Source organism: Falco punctatus, assembly GCF_963210335.1.
Source record: "Falco punctatus genome assembly, chromosome: 7".
NCBI classification, from domain to species: Eukaryota; Metazoa; Chordata; class Aves; order Falconiformes; family Falconidae; genus Falco; species Falco punctatus.
In genome coordinates this window covers 63,094,686-63,112,206 of record NC_137587.1, presented here as the reverse complement: position 1 = coordinate 63,112,206, position 17,521 = coordinate 63,094,686, and the positions used below count along the sequence as shown (strand labels likewise).

Sequence of the window (17,521 nt, the reverse complement as noted above, 5' to 3'; positions counted from 1 at the left end):
GAAACCCAAAGAGATGCTGTGGAGATTGCTTTGCACTTTTTTAGAACAGTAACTGTGAGGAGCTGAGAGTTTGAAGTTGTTGTCTTCTAAAGAGTCACCACTGCATACCAAGGAGCATCAGAAAAGAAAATACACCAGAAAAGAAAATACAGAATAACTCTCTCCGAGTCCTGTGAATGCTACAGGGCACCGTGTGCCTCATTTCTCCCGTTAAAATGGGCCTGGAGCCGTACATACTCTTCCCTCACCGTATCTGAATTTCCAGGCATCTAAAACCTGGTTCTACAAATTCCCCTCAGGCACTTAAACAAATGTACAAAGCAGTGCATGTCCTTTGCTGCCAGGAGAAACCAGATGGTGTACTGGACCCAATTCTATGTAGCTGGTCATAGGTGCAGAATCAAGTCTGGCACCTTTCAATTCAGTTTGACCAATGCAGTAACGCTGTTGTTAGCTGCAGGTACTCAACTCGCACAGTGACAAGTGGCATGAAAACATTCCAAACTCAGAGCCCTGTATGACACTGCCTTTATATGCTGGCTCTATATGGTTGTCTAAGGGCCAGTGCTGCCTGAAGGCTGCCTGTTAAGGACAGTAACATGGCATTTATGCTGGTAAGGCTGTGTGAGACCTTGAAACTCTCTGTGGACTCACTTGTTTCCATAGGGAACAGTAACCCCTGCCACAGGTCCTGTGTCACATCCCAGGAACAGGAAAGACACGTAGCAAGCTGTGGACACCAGGTTCACCAGCATGGCCATCCTGATGGCTCCCAGAGCAGACAGGCTGAGCTTCTTCACCAAGAGGCCACCCAGGAATATGCCCAGACACGCACATGGGATTGCTGTCATTCCTGCAAGAAGAAAGATCAGTTAGCCAGAAGCGTGAGCAAGGCTCAGTGAACCACACTATTACAGCTTTTTACTTTCCAGCAGACATCTGTGCACTAGCATGGGGAAAACTTGCAATGACCAACTGCTGGAGTAGCACCAAGCTGGAGTTGCCCAAAAAGAGAGAAATGGATGCAAATGTGTATGCTGCCTTGCACAGAGGAACTGGAATCTTCTTCCAGTTCTTGTCAATACTGGGGGGAGATGCCAAAATTGCTGAGGATGGCTCACCTTAACCTAAGCAGCAGCATCTCTAATGCTTCCTGCAACAGCTGGCAGACAAAGTTAAGAATTTTCTGAGGTGTTTAGAGGCTTTGAATGAGCCCTGCTTGGTATACTTCACAGCAGCCTGATCTTCAAAGATTAGGCAATAGTTGCATTTGAAAATATGAAGTCTTCTTTAAAGAATCTTCTTAAGCTGTGAGATGCAAAATCACTGCCAGAAGTGATTAACTTTCCAGGCACAGAAAGTCATCATCACACTAAGCTTGTCTGGGTTAACTCTTATCCCTTTGCTGCCAGTTATACTCCAGACTTTACCTACCTGGGCTAAGCTTAGAAGTGCATCCAAATCCTGGCATTTCTGGACCCCCATAAAGACCACGTGGGAAATCTGGTAGCAACTTTGTTTAAATTAAACAAGTTGTTGTGAGGACTACGGATGTATCAAAGTCTCCTTTCCCACTGCTAGGTCCAAAGCAGGACGTGCTCTGGCTCATAAGTGATTCCCTCCTTGCTGACCATCCAGCTGTACTGACATGTTCACTGGCCAGGCATCTCCCACCAAACAGTATAGTGGTTTTCCTTCTCCCAGTGGGTCAACAGTGAAGTTGCTTTCCTTTGCCAAGGCTTTAATTTTCAGGAAAGATGGAAGAGCCTAACATCTTTGAGACCTCTGGCCTTCTGTCATATCCAACCAAAATTCAGCAGTGAGTTCCTATGTTGCCAGACAAGGCAAGATTGACTGCAGGGGATTGTTTCTTTTGGAAAACCAGGCCCAAACCAGAAGGTATCAATGAGTTCAATGGGAAAATTAACTGTCAGGAGACCAGCTTGCAAGCCCCTCATTTTGGTATTAAGATCCACCCATTTCATGATGTTCCCGTTTTTGACGGATCACTGCCAGCTGCCCATCTGGCGAGCTGTAGTTGTAGATCATCATCCAAGATCAACCTGTAGATATCTTAACTGGGTGCTGCTGAGAGAACGGCTGTCGTAAACAGATCACTGGGCCTGCTTAGGAATGAGCAGCAGGAGAAAACAAATTAAGATCCTGTGTGTGCATCAGTATCCTGACAGAGAATGAGTGAATATTGAGAAATATATGTATGAGAAACTGCAGCAGCATAGCATGGTCAGAGAGAAAGGGCATTTGAAAGACAACCAACCTGTAATAGCTTGAGTATTCAAACTGCTGATTGCATTCCCACCACTTCCACTCCAAGGGGAATGGAGGGACTAGCAGGAGAAACTGGGCTTCCTAACCCAGATGGAGATGGGCTGGAGAATTCTGTGATACCTAAACCACAAGACAAGCAGTTTGCTGGGCAGCCCTGTCACTCAGCAAGCCACTGCAGTCTTGGGCAACCAAATGGCCCGGTTTGGTTGGGATTTCTGCTGCACCTCAGGGCCACCACAGACCTTCATACGCTGGCTGTATCATACCACTTCTCACACAAGGGGCTTGGCTACAGGGGAAGTGACTACAGTGGGCTGCGGTGGAGAGTGCAGTCGAGGAGGAAGGATGCTGGAGGTCCGCTCTGGCCTCTGCAGGCAAGGTACAGCTGGAGCCCTGTCCTACCACTTAGGGACACATTTCTAGACGTTGGACAAGTCACTTTTTGGACAGTCTAACCAGTGAGACAGGTTGAGGTAACCAGCCACGCTGAACACCTTTAAATGCCTTTTGATGCAGAAGATTTGATGGCCCCTGTGGTTACTCACCCAGGAGCTGGTTGGCAGATGAGGTGGTGAGGTTGAACTGCTGCTCCAGGTACTTTCCCAGGAAGGCGGCGAAGCCGGCCACCACCGCGATCTCCATGCAGGCTGCCAGGATGATACAGGTGAAGACGGGATTGGAGAGCAAGTGCTTAGTTACTTTGGGGATCACTAGAAAAGAAGAAAAAGGGAAAAGTGTTTTTTTGTGTAGGCTCTACTTGAGGTGCTAGAAGTGCCTTGCTGCTCTCCTGCAGGACAAACTCACTTAAACCTGGAGTAATTTTCTGTTCTGCACAGACAAGCTCATTGAAAGCAGCAACACCAGAATAAAGTGAAACACCAAAATGGTGTCATCTACAGATTCAGATACCAGGGGAGTGCAAAAAGAAGTCACCTGTTGTTATGTTTACATCTTACAGATGATTTTGAAATTTTGAAGGATGAATGTTTTCCAATACTGCTTTTGTTTCCCCCCCAGGGAAGTCCATCAAAGCCTAGTGTTCTCTTCCTCCTCCTTTCCCTATCTGCTCCCCATGAAAAACGTTAAACCAGCCAGTGGGCATCACCAGTACTGTACTCAGCACCACGCAGATTCTTGTAAGCTTTCAGACACAAGCTAACCCAGCTCACACTTGGCCTTTCCTTCTCTTGCCATCCAGATTTGTTTCATATTCCCATGTAACACTGGCTCACTTGCTGAGGGACACCTTCATGTAGCACATCTGGGTGCAACCTGAAATGCTCCTGCTTAGCCTGGGGCCACGGCCACCCATGGGCATAAGGGACTTTATGACTGGGACAGGCACGCTAGCCCGTGTATCCTCTGTATAACCCAGAGCTTCACCAGCCAAGCAACACCTTCCATGCAGACCCTACCAGTTGTGGTGGTTGCAAGGGTGAAAGAGGACGTATTCACTGTGTAAGATGCACGCACACTTGCTTTAGTTTCATGAACCATTGGCTCCTTCCCCCTGCCCCGAATCATTAGCGTCCAGAGTCCTCTTCTCCGAGCCTGCCTCCATTTCCGATAAGCAAACATGAGTTACCTTACAAAGGAAAATCTGACTAATGAATCAGATAGCACATTTTCTACTTCAGCGAACATTTTAATTATTGCCGAGATAACACAGCTTGAAGAGCATCCCAGTACAGAAGAGAGCCTTGCTTTGTCTCAATACCTGATGACTAATTTCTCCCTGAATTAAATGTGAAAATCATTAAGTTTGAAAATTACCTCGCTGAAGTGTAGTGAAGCCTCAACGGACCCCTATTTGCATTTTGAAAATCCATCCCCCACAACCCCTTTAGTGTACCAGGGTCTGGCAGATGATAGTTTTCTCTGGTGTTGGCTTCTGTTTTCCCTTAGGGCTTTTTTTGGTGCAAAATCTAATTGCACTGGCCTCAGCAAATGAATGCACAGCTCTTTGTCAAGGCTCTCCTTGGTCCCCCTTGGTTCTTGCTTGGGCAGGGGGCAGGAGGGTTATAATTAGGTTTGATCTAACCTTTTTGGATAGGGCCATTCCACAGTTCCTGGTCTCTTTAAATCACAATTTTTTTTTCACGCTGTATAAAATTCTTGATTCCTGAGGATTTGCTGAACATAATGAAGGTGCAGGAGGCACAGTATTCTTTAGTAGAACAGGGGGAAAAGAAAAAAAAAAGGAAAAAAGTACTGGGAGGGAGAAACGGGGGTGGGAGGATTCAGATGTGGATAGATCTCAGAAGCTACCTGCTGCCTCCTTCAGTTCTTTGGTGGCCACCTACAGAATTTCTCCTTCTTGCCAGGAAAAGGAAGGAAAATGCAAAGGTGGACTTGGCAGTGCTGAACTTGAAAAGCTGTATTTAAGGTATTAATGCCTGCTGTGCCCCTGGAGTTCAGTTTGTTCAAGATTAATGGATTCCTCGAGATGTAGCTTTGTGCCAACTCAAATGCAAAGACACAAAGGTCTACCTTTAACTTCATCCACCAAATAATAACAACGACGGCCTGTCTTTTGCAGGAGGGAGTTAAAGAGCATGGACATTTATTTCTGAATTTGGCAAGGCTGGTACCCAATCATCATGCATTACCAAGGTCAAAATCCACCCTTCGTACTTGGGGGTGGACAGCAAAAGTTTTGCAGAGTTATTGCACCATCTCACACAAGAGAGGAGGCCCTTGTGATTGCCTTGCCTGGCAGTGTTGGGCTACAAGTGCCATCACTTCATCACTGCTTCTCCTCCTTGCGTGTGTGTCTTCTGGGACAGATTCTGTCCTTCACTTTATGTCTGACCACTGTTTACTGCAACAGGGCTCTCTAACAGCTGGAGGGTATTAACACAAAACCTAGTGCACCGAGTGCAGAGGCGATGCCAGCAATGCCTGGCAGCCGCCAACATCTCCTCAGCCAGGACCAGCCTGTTCCCTTTCACTTCCTACGGGAAATGACAGGATGCTCCCCATAGAAATGAATATCCTTTCATCTTGCTACTGCCGCCCATTAAGATGAATCATTTGCAACCTGTTGCTGCCTTATCTGTCTCAGTTCTTGGGGTGAAATACCTCTGGGAACAAGATTAAAAGTCAGCAATGAAGTTTAAACATCTCTTAATAGGCTAGAGTGATGTGCATTCAGCTGCCTGGCAGATGGTCCTGGGTGAGAAGGGGAAATGGAAAATGTCTGATGGGGGACAGTAAAGCCCTGGGGAACAGAACAGCTAAGGACAGCACTTCTTCACGGGAGCTGAGCCCAGCAAAAGTAATAATAAATGTTACTTTGCACCTTGGTGGCCCAGAGGTTAGCTGAACACTTTGTAGCAGCACTTTGTTGCTGTAAATCTGAGGTTGAAGCCCATTCACCAAATGGGGAAAGGGAAAGAGTCTCAAAAGTCCTCTTGGAGAACCCATGAGCTGTGTCAGACACAGCACAGAAAGACTCACCCTCCCATGCTCAAAAAGACCAGCTCATTTAACGTTCTTCTCCCAACGCACCCAACACACTACAGAAACAATGGCAGAAAAGCGATTCTCATTGCCATGGCAAGATACTCCAAGAACAAGAAATCTCAGCCTCTTTTCACTGAAGTACTTAAACCCCAACTCTTCAGACCATCCACATGCAGTGTTGGTCACAGGATCATCCATAGATTGGAAGGGACCCAAGGAGAATGTCCCAAAGCTCTCCAACACCCCTGGCAATCCCTTGACTTCTCATCTTTTAACACCACAAGCAACACCCATGCCAAGGCATGAAGCATCCTCGCTATCTCCTGCTGTGGGGCCAGCTGTGGGTGACAGGCCATGGGCTGGACAGGCAAACACACTTATGTACACCAAGTAGCTTTGATTTGTCACTAAACATCAGGGAGTACCAGGGATAATTGGCAACCTCATTACATGAGGTTTAACTACTCTCCAGAAACGACAAACTATAATCATCACGTTGGTGCTTGAAATGAATTGTTTGGAACATTACAATCACCAGGGCCCCTTTTTCCAGTTGGAGCACCCTACAGAGACATGTTTTCAATTTGCAGTAAAGATGAGGAACACAGAAAGCAAAGTAATAAATTAGAGGGAGGTTTACAGCCCAGTCCACCTAGGACAGTGTGGCAAGGGAAAGGCAAAATGTATGTTGAGCCAAAATGCTACTTTCTAATAGCAACGTAGGCAGCAAGCCTCGGATCCCAACAGGAAACAAAAGGCAAAATCTCCACCTGGCTTGAGGAATAAGGGATGAAGAAAACAGTGCAGGCAACAAGAAGAAAATACCTCCTGAAAAGAGGCAGCTCCTATAAAAGAGACGATGGAGTAAGGCAAGAGTGCTGAAGGTATGTCAGGTGAGTTTAATATGCCAAAGTCCACGTGGCCTTGGCAAAATTAGTATCACAAAGGATGTGAAGGAAAAGGATGACACCTATGTCAGAGGCTTATTGACAGATAGACGCTTGAAGCAACAGTAACGTTCTCATACACGGAGAGCAGGTCCTTCTAGTCTATTACCTTGCCTTCAGCAACCACCTTTGCTCAGCTTCAGAGGGGGACACAAACCTCCCTCACTTGTGTCATGGAGGTCACAGCAAGGCACAGTATCTTTGCAGAGACAAAGACAGACACACTCTCCCTGGCCTCAGCTGCTGCTCAGCTTCTGCCCCAAAGTGCACAGGCTGAAGGCCCTTCTGCACTACTAAAAGCGTCTGATAACAAGGATGTTGGCTTTGAAACAGCCAAGAGGAACCTGCCAACAAAGCCTGTACCCTCATAAAATCCCAGCAAAGGAAACTCGAAGACTAACAAGATCTGATGTGGGGCCTTCTATTATCACCCGCTGTTCCCCTACCTAAGGTTAGAATTTCACTTGCTTTCTAAAAGCAAGACTTCTAGATGTTGGTATGGAGCCAAGACCCAAATCCAAAAGGGTATTAAGGTCTCAGTACTTGTCTAGATCTGGGCCAAAGACTCACCACTCTGGCCATGTATGAAGGTACAGATGGAGTCCTCTCCAGAAGGTTGTCATAATCACTCGTTAGAGTCATGCATTTAAAACTGTGTTGGCCATTAATCCTGCTCAGTCCTATGAACTCCCACCAAGAACTACAGGTTCTCCACGGCCCAGGACCCCCCCTGCACAGCTGGAAGCTTCTGGCCCAGTGCTACATGCCTGCTCCCAGAGAGCTCTTTTGGGGAGAGAAATCCAGGATTCAGACCAGCTCCCTCTCTAGGTATTCAGCAGATTGGTACACAGAGCAGGAGGGAACCGAACAGAAGACAAGACAGCTGTCAGCTGTACATCCCAGCTCTCCTACGCTCTTGGAAATGAAGCTGGACAGAAACCAAAATGTTTCCAAATCTAGGGAATTTGCAGTTTTGAAATTCATTTAATTCCACAGTGAGTTTTCTTCTAATTCCTCGTGAATGAGCTCCTCTCTCCAAACCTGAAGGATTCTGTATAATTTTAAATCCTTTTAGGTTTTTAATCTCTCTTGCTAGACAGACAGGAGAATGTAATGAATTTCTGGTTTAAATCACTGAAAAACAAAATGCACTTAGAGCAGAATGTTCCAGGGGTGTTAAAGATAAAGCCAAAGAAGCATTCTGAAACCAATTTTCGTCAGAACTGACCACTCAATTCAGTGCCATTTCTGTATTAAAATAAAAAGAAAGATTTTAATAAAGTATTTCCAAGCACGTCCTGGAGCAGGTGGTGGGTTAGAGGCAGCATGTTAACACCAAGTGAGGGCAGATGCTGGACAGACAGGAGCAGAAGGCACAGGTGCCCTGACACAGCTGAGCATCATCTCTGGTCCCGAATAGCAGAGAGGTCCCCAAGGCAGATTAGAGGTAGGAAAGCAAAGCTTTGCCCCCAGGACAGTAAGGACTGCTGCAGCCCATGCCTGAAGTGCTTTCACAGACCATACGGAGAGCACAGGGCTGGAACAACCCTGCCAGTCTGCCAGCTGAGAGCAAAGAGCAATGGCAGCATTTATCCATCCTCCCCCTGCTATTAATCCTTCACTTCCACACGCTCCCAAATGGATTTGCATTGCTTAACTGAAATACTAATCAGGTAAAGCTGTGCAGCATTCATATGTCAGTTAAGCAATGGCAAGCACCTCCCAGGACTGCCCCATAGCCTTCTTGCATGAGCCACCGTGCCCCTGTGCAGAGCTGCTGTGGCAGCCACCCACCGCCTCTGCTGCCTTTGACTCCCTCTTCACCTTGTGCTATTCAAAGGCATGATTTCTGTTCAGAGTTTGAAGTTCCTCTTAAGGATGCTTCTTTTCCTGGTATGAAAATATCCCACAGGAAAAGATGTCATGACTTCCCAAAAGCTGGGCCCTTCTTCCTGTTCAGACCTTGACAGAGATGTAAAACACTTTGACGCTTTGAGCAGGTTGCTTTTATATTAGTGCTAGCTTTTCTGTGTGCTAAGGCTAGAGAAAGCCAAGGAATCTCACGCAACCCTGCATCTCACTGTCTTTCAGCAGATCTTGTAGTGTCTCGAGCATCCTCCTACGTGCCAGCCATGCCACGTCACTAGCGGACAGCTGTGACCCAGCTGGGAGCATGTCCCCAGCTGACAACGCCCCGCTTCTGCTCCTGCCATGTCCACTCACTTGCGGCAGTCACTGCAAGGTTTGCAAAAAAACCAAACCAACCCAAAAAAAAAACCAAAACCAAAACCAAGAGTAAAATGAAACCCCTTCAACAGGCAAAAAGGAGCCTCAGTTCAGCCCCTAAGGATGCTGTCGATGCCAAGTGTGTTTGTGCAGTCAGCCCAGAGAAACAAAACAACTCTTCCTCCCTGCACTGTGCGTGAGATATGGACCATCCACACCTCCATGCAGACACAGACTTACAGCTGGCATGCGCCTGACCAGGACTGAGCTGCAGAGACAACACTCGCTGAAAAGGAGTCAGCATGATAGCCGTACAAACCCCAGTGAGCATTTCCACCCCCACCCCCCCGTACAGATACATATCTGCTATTTAGCTTCACAAATACATGCAAATCCAAGCCTAGAGCCCATAATACAACAGAAGACACAACTGTGCATGCACTTATATATTTTAACCTTTGTATATAACTACCAGTCCTTTTTGTCCTAGGAAAAAGGCAATCTAACTTTCCCCAAAGGAAACTGTACAATCAACAAACAGATTGAGAATACTAGGTCCTGCCACATAGGAATGCATATATGTTTCAGCTGCTGGCAAAATAACGTATATACACAGCAAGATTCAACCCACCACCTTAAACACTGCTCATGAGGAATGAGTGAGGCACGTTTGCCTTCCCTTGCAGTACCTGTCTGAACATCTCCAGGCAGGCACTTTAGCAAACATGACTCTTGACCACATTCTGACTGTGACAATAGTGGCAAGGGACTTGAAAGGAGATGTCAGCTACCAACATTGTGTCGTCTGTGACAGACTCAAAGGCATAAATAAAAAGGTCATCCCCTGTCTTATTTGATGTGATGTAAATTGTATTTAAAAGTCCATCTACAAAGAGAATTCTGGAATACTGACTGATCCGAAATGGGGTTACCTGCAATGAGAAGGTTAACGTTGAAGACCGCGGTGCCTCCTGATGTATTCAATACTTTGAAGCGTATGGATGTGGCAGTTTAATTTCTCTACTTCAATGAGCAACAAATGCTATAGAAATCACCCCATGGCCTCCCTGTGGGCAAGAAGCTCAGCTTGCTCTGCACCATCCTTGGGCAGAACTGCTGCCCCTCCATGCAGCAAGGACGTGCTGTATTCTTTCATTTTTCTATATGAAAACCTGCAAAAATTTTCAGCGCCCATTCAAAAAACTCAGTGGCCAGAAGCAGATGTGCACAACAAAAACCACAGAATTATCCAGACGGACGTACTATGGGAAAAGCCCATTCCTCAAACGTGAGAAAATCCTTGCAACAAGGATGAAAGGATGAAGAAATTAATTTTACAGACAAATTGTCAAACTATTTATCCCTTTACCTTTCTTCTGAATTGTCTCATCAAGTCAAAATTTCACCTCTTTGACCTTCCCTTAATGAACAACCACACCAACTATTCAAGGCCTTTTTGCATTTAAGAAAACACTTTTTCCTCCCCAAGTCTCTTTTTCCTTCCCACCCGCACCTCATTCAATTCCCAATTAAGGCGACTGCACAGGGAGTAAGTGATTTTGTTCCCACTTATCTAAATGCACTAGGCAGTAACGAAACCTGCTCTGCCACAGTGCCGGAGAGTGGGCAGCAACCACCAGTGCTCCAGGACCACCTTCTCAGAAGAAGGATTTTCCAGTGCAGCCTACAGGAAGGATATCTGCCCACGCTCTCCCATGAAATGGTGGATGCTTAGATAACCTTAATTAGAGCCAGGTCCATTTCCAACACTGCAGGACATGATGTGGTGTTTTCTACTCTAATGTGCTGCAAGCCATGCTCTGCCCTGCCACGTTGCTGCTGTTCTGGGCTGGTATCTACCTCCTCTCCATCCCAGTTTAAGAGCTGTGGTGGTGTCCAGCACTCATTGCTTTGTATCTGGGATTGCACTAAGCTGCAGCTCAGATGCTGCAAGCTCCCAGTTTCTTTTAACCGCCCTTGCTGGCTCGTTCTTTGTTTTGGGAGGCAGAGAGGAGCAGGACAGTAGACTGGAGAGAAGTTCACAAATTGCCCTGGCAACTATGTTCCCCTTCATTTTTTTTATCAACTCTGCAGGACTATCATGCATTTCTGAAGCTTTGTAGTTTAAAAAAAACCACCCAAACCTTTCAAGTGGAACAGTCTCTCTTTAAAATGAGGACAATGCCAGAGATAATTAGAAGCTAGGGACTGAAATTTCAGGACGCTGAGGTTTTTTTGGGGTTTTCTTGGAGGTAGAGGTAGATAGCCCAAATCAGAGACCAATTATAAATCCAACCAGCTGCTGACTCTCACAGAAAACGTGACAAGAGCCAGTGCCTCACCTCGCAGCTGCTGAAGGCAGGTCGTGCTACTCTCCCCGTCCAGCGCGTGCCGCAGGACCCCGTTGCTTGGCTTGGGTCTCTCATATTCCCTCTCGGGAAGCATGGCCTGCGCGCTCTCCCCAGCGTGCTCCGGCCGCGGGGGCAAGGACTGCGGGAACCCGAACATCGGCAGGGACGAGAAGAAGAGTAAGGCACCACACAGCAGGAAGCCTCCCCACCATGCACCAATCCACCGAGGGTCATCTGGGGTTATGTCCAGCTTACCTGCAATGGGACACACACACGTCAGTGACTTGGCTGTACGGAGGGGAAGACAACAGTGTTAACGCTCTTGTAGGCAGGAAGATGGTTGTTGGGGGTTTTGTTGGGTGATGATGGGCTCCCAGACACAAAGTTGGGACCCACAGGGCATCCCACATCCCTCATCCAAGAGGACTCACCACCTTGCCTATCTAGATGGTACATCCAGTTCTGCAACACCCTGTAATCAAGAGCTTCTCTCCAGTGTTTCTGGCTCCGCCAGTTCTAGGAAGCTGTCATATACCAGTCAGTGTCCCTGTGCTGGCACCGAGGTTTTGGACATCACTATCCCAGTGTGTCTAATGTGCACAGCTGACATACCTACTGGCACAAAGACCTGCACAGAGAAGCAGCAGCACAGACAAGGACACTGCATCTCCGTCCTGGCTTATCCTTTTTTCCAGTAGGTCAATGCTCTCCCTGCTTTGACTTCACAGCCCTTTTCAGCAAAGGAGAGATGGGCATTTGGGCTTTATGGGCACCTGTGACTGTGTGGAGGGTGAAACAGTCTGAACTATTGAAAAAGAAACGCACCCACTGTATCAAATGGGCTCAGAAAGGTAGAGAAATCATCAGAAAATGCAGAAAAGTGAAGTAAAAGGCAGGAGTATCCTGTAGGTCATTACTCAGCAGAGATAAGGAAAAAAGAGGCTCTGGAGTCAGTCTGGTGGAATAAAAACAAGCTGAAGGAGAGAAAAAGCTGTATTCCTAACAGCCATCTCGCTGCCACAGCCACTCTACAAGCTGACGGAGGGTGCCCGGTGCTGAAGTTGACTCCCAGTGGAGACCTGGGTCCGCATGGCTGGAATAACAAACTCCTCCGTTCACGATGTCTGGTTACCACTGCTCTGAAAAATCTGTCTCAAGTGAGGCAATCAAGCTGTCTCTCAAGCACAGACGGAAGGAAACTCTTTTCTCCTTGGGGAAAATAACTCAAATTAGCTCTCAAACATATACGAAGCTTGAAAAATAGCATTCTAGAGGGACAGGATTCTTCTGCTGTTATTTCATCCTGCCTGAAGTGCATTTTTTTCAGGTTCTTGGGAACACAGCCATGTGAAGAGCCATCTGAACCAAGGTCTTCTTCATATCCCCTTCCTAAAACAGGTCCTGTACGGAGGGCAGCGCAGCAGTGTGTCCTGGCATCCCACATCTCCTACCTGAAACAGGGAGCAGGACAGGGCTCAGCCCTCTGGAGCTCAGTCTCCTCGTGCGACCCCGAAGCTGCAAGGCAGAGCCTGCTGCAACAAGAAAACTTTTTCCTATCCAAAAATAGACAGAGGCCATGTGTGCCCCAGTCTTTGCATGACAGCGATGGACCATGGCCAAAGCCAGTTGGACCTGCATCTGGAAAGCACTATACCCTCCCTATAAGCTGCTGAGCCACAGTCCCTCCAGGCTTCTCAATAATAACGCTCCACCATTCTCCTCAGTGGCTCTGTATTTGCCCGGGTCTTTTTGAGCTGTAAATATAAAGCTTATGTTAAAAATGGCCAGATCACATCAAATTAACTTTTTAACTAGTCCAGCATCTTGCCTCTAATGGTTACTAGCCACAGATGCCCAGAAAGCCCACAAGAATAAAGTCAACATATACCTGATATTATTCTTGCGATTTGTGGCTCAGGGACTTTCTAAGTTAGATTTGGTGTCATGTTCATTTTTTCTTCTCTAAACTAATCCAATTGTTTCTGAATCCATTTGTAGACTTCTAACACTCTATGGCGAGGGGTTCCACAGCTTTACCTACTAGAGAGAAGAAATATCTTCTTCTGCACATTCATATTTTGGAGTAAATTATACTTAATGGTCAAATATATAACAGGGTTAAAACCAGTTCCTCTGCCTCCAGAACCAAGCAAGTCTTTGGTGTATCTTTGCTAAAGTCGAAGAATGAAAAGGGGCCATGTGGTGTTTGACCAAGCTGCAGCTGAAAGTCTCAGCCATCAAAAATAATAATTATTTCCTGCTTGCTTGGTATTATCCATATTTCTTCAGCTGCCACGTGCATACAAGACAAAGAGAAGGCAGTAGCGCTCTTAGATTTGCACAATTCTGTTCTGAGTCCAGCAAGGTTCAACTCCATCCAAACGCATGCTGTGAAAGGTGTATTTGCCACATCATAGAACTGCAACGCACCCTGAAAGGGGAGAACACCCTTGCGGCAGGACAAGAGCCTGTGGGATCAGACAGAGCTAAGAACTGTAGAAAAAGCATCTGAACAGCTACGAGAAAAGAACGAAGCACCAGGTTTGCATTCTACAGGCAAAGGGCTTGGGGAGCAGTGGGTGACAGCCTGTTACACATTGCCCTCTAATGGCAAAGAGTACATAGTGCGGGTAGCAATAAAAGCAAAGAATTTGTACGTTTTTCTCTAAAGACAATTTGCAAACGATTTGCTTGAACCCAAGTGCAAATTCAGGGTGAGCAATAATTAGCACTGCTTTGGGAAAAAGCAATAATGCTGTGGGACTGAACCTGTCCATCCAAACTGGGTCATTCGCAGAAGGTGCCGGGCATGGGTCTTACTGGTGTGTTCCATCAGAGACCCTGCACAGTCCTCCCAGGTCCTGGGGACGGCAGCTCTCTCTGGAACAGCTTCCTCGGCAAGACTATGTCCATGGCCAGCCCCTGTGTCCTGCCACAGTGGTATTTTAAGGCATCATCCAAGAGCTGGGCTGAAACTCATCTCACAGGAGAAAAGCCCATGGATGGAAGAAATTTTAGCTACTACAAATCTGTTATCTATGGGGACAGAGTTGAAAACTTTTGAATCCCAATCATAAAACCCCTCTAAAAGTGACTCCCATAGGTGCAAGAGGCACTCAAGATGGAATGAGAAGCAGTTTCCTGCTTGGGAGCATCAACATTTTTGTCCTGCTGATACAACATTAGCATATTTGATTTGAAAAAAACCCCAGTTCTCCTTACTTGTGTCAATGAAGACAGCATCCACATAGATTTTGGTACAGAAGGAGCCCAAGATAAATCCACAGGCTGGTCCAAATACCAGCATCGTAAACAGGATCCCTACAAGGAGAAAGAAAAGAGAAAATTAGTACTAGGTTCAAGTTATTCATTGCAATTTGTTCTGCTTCTCTCCTGCAAGATGCTATACTGATGCCAAACAGATAGGGCTATGTTTCTGTGTTGAATGCTTCAGGCAAAAGAGCACCCTAAATGTTTTTTGCTTTTCTGTATCTCTTCATGGAAAAGAACAAATGGAACTGTGATAACGCTGAAGGATTTCTACTGAGCTGAGAAGACTGTGGACGTATGCTGTGTTTGGTCAGCTGGCTGCTCTAAAAGATGTCTTACTCGAAAGCACAAGGTAAAGCAGACCTGCCTTCTCCCCACTGTGTAGTCTTGACCTTTGCCATCTCCAGCTAAACTCCTGGTAGACAGGGATATTTTCAGAATTTAGGGCCAGCAACTCTATAAAACACAGCACTGTCACAGGCTGCTGGATAAAGTTCTTTTACAGAAGTAGGAGCATGCTTCCAAATCTGTGAAGTCCTTTTCTCCATTGTACCCAGACGGCAAATTTTCCCCAAGGCGCATGGCTCTTCCAGCCTCTCACATCTGCTCATTCCTCCTGCAAAACCTGCACGAAATTGCCAGTGTAATGCCAGGTGAAGAGCTATTGTGAGTAAATTACTTATTTGCTTCAATACAATATTTAGATGCATTTATTCTCACTCCCATTTTGGCCCTGAAACAGGAAGACTACAGAACACCGCCAACTCTCAATTATCCAGAGCAGAAAGGCAGGGAGACACAAGGATAGTCCAGAAAAAGTAGTAGTAAAGATAACAGAAAAACATTTGTAAATTAGACAACAAGAAACGTATTTGGTACCTTCACGTTTGGTACAGAAAACCAACAAGAAGGCCCCAAGAACCCTGTAAATGGCTTTCTGAAGGAAGCAGGGGCAAGTCTGAGCAGCACGGAGCAGAGCAAGCACCCGCTTGTTTGCTCTGGGGCACAGCACTGCTGAGGGACCTGTGTGCCCAGTGAGAGGGGCAGCTCTCCAGCACCCTTGGCCAGCGATGTGCCAGCCTGTGCTGCCATCAGCCTCGGTGTCGCTGTACTTCAGAAATGTTCCATGAAAGAGCACATTCGCATCTGGGTGCTTTGCTGACTCCCCTTCAGCAGTGGGGTACATCCCACATTTCTCTCCAAATCTCTCTGGGCGTGCTGCCCAGCATCTCGGTGCATTTGTAATACACTTCTTTCACACCTATCTCAGCCCTCAAGTTCCTTAACTGGAAACTTTTAATTCCCAAGTTCTCTCTGAGCATTTCTCAGGAGCTAAAGAAATGATCAGAGCTGCAAAATATTGCCGAGAGACCACCAGCCTTATGCAAGGCAAACTGCACTGGCTGATGACAGCTTGGCCAAGCAGAGTAAGCCAGTATGGTCAGAAATAGCTTCAATTTCATTTTAAAAATGCAGAGTGCAAACTAATTCCTCCAGGTTTGTGGCACCGGGACCTGTCTGGATTAATAACTAGGTACGAAGCAACGGCAGCTCCAGCCAGCCAGTCGTGCAGAAACCCAGTGCGTTAATACCTTCACGGCTATCATGGACAGAAGCAAGAGGGAGAAACAAAGGTGGCGGGAGGAAAAAGTGTCAGGTCATATGAGCCCTAGTAACGAGTCACTGCTGTCAGGACAGTGGCAGAAGCTGCCAGCCCTTGCCCCTGTCTCAGCTAAACTCAAAGCTGCAGCAACGGCACCGCGTCGCAGCCCGTGCTGCCAGCTTAAATTAGTCCCCAGGGTCTCTGCCAATGATGTCCACATCAGCAGCAGAGCATGCCATCTCCCCTGCCACAGTCACCTTGTCCCTGGCCACTGGGTTTGTGCTCCACGATCAGCAATAAGTTGAGGTATTTGTGCACCTCAGTCAACAGAGCTGCTGAGGAAGCCTGTGTCTTGCTCTGCCAGGGATCTATAAAGCCTCACATGGGAGATCCCAGTCCCTGGTTACATGCAGAAGCACTTCATGGGATGTGAAATGAGGGAAGAGACAGGTCAGGAACGCAGGAAAAGCGATTTGTTTTCCCAGCACACCTAACACCCCCCCCCCCGCCCCCAGCCCCAAGCCCTGCCCCACTTTGGGCTATGAAGTTTCAGTGGCGTTTTAGAAAACATCCACATCGCGTTTGTTTGGTCACTAGATGGCACGAGTGTTTGTCATTCACCCTGCCAGTGCCTTGCAGAGCAGGCTGGGTGACAGGCAGCCCGCCCCGGCTCCCCAAACACCATCGTGTTCCTGGGGGTCCTACAGTCCCTGGGAGGATCGCACCGACAGCGGGGTGCTGTCTGCACCCACGTATCTGCCATATGCACAACAGGCTGTGCCCTTTGGCTGTTAGCACGCAGGAAATCACAGATTTTAGAACGGTTCGTTCTAAAAGTGTTAAGGTCTTGGTCAAAGAATTTGAGCTGACAGCATCTAGCAGAGATGGCCGTGGCTATTCCTGTGGTGAACAAGCTGGCAAAGAGCAGGTTAACTTTTGAAGACTGCACATCAATTATGAATTTCTACGTAATTATGGTTAAGCACGTAAGGGCACACCGGGTCTCACTTCGGTTGCAGCAGCGCCTGAAGCAGTGACAAATGGAGTCTACGCTTTGGATGAGGAGCCCTTGGATTTAAGTGGGATCTGGATATTGCTCTGCTCTTACTTCCCTGCCCTAGCGTGGGTAAGGGGAAAGAAAACCCAGGCAGACCTGAGTGCCTCCTCTTTCTCAGTCCCAGATCCTCAGCCCAGACTCTGGTACCCAGCACCCCAGAGAAAGCTGCTGTTCCAGTGCTGCCTGAGGGTTCACATCTGCAGGGGTGACCCCCGAGGGAATGCTGCTGCAGGCATCAACGCAGCCCGGCTGAGACAGGTTCCCACAGGCACACAGGAGGCTGCTGCACTGCTGTGCCATTGCCCTGACAGGA

At 47.2% G+C, this 17,521-nt stretch overlaps 1 protein-coding gene across 2 annotated transcripts in view; it reads right to left on the bottom strand.

Moving 5' to 3' along the window:
* Positions 1 to 17,521, bottom strand: part of SLCO3A1 (solute carrier organic anion transporter family member 3A1) — a 160,910-nt gene that overhangs the window by 14,964 nt on the left and 128,425 nt on the right. For both annotated transcript variants that reach the window (XM_080394314.1, XM_080394313.1), the window contains exons 3-6: positions 14,501 to 14,599; positions 11,270 to 11,533; positions 2,835 to 2,999; positions 655 to 853 (exon numbers count right to left, since the gene is read on the bottom strand). In XM_080394314.1, the coding sequence (XP_080250440.1) occupies positions 655 to 853; positions 2,835 to 2,999; positions 11,270 to 11,533; positions 14,501 to 14,599 (727 nt within the window). The remainder of the gene's footprint in view (positions 1 to 654; positions 854 to 2,834; positions 3,000 to 11,269; positions 11,534 to 14,500; positions 14,600 to 17,521) is intronic.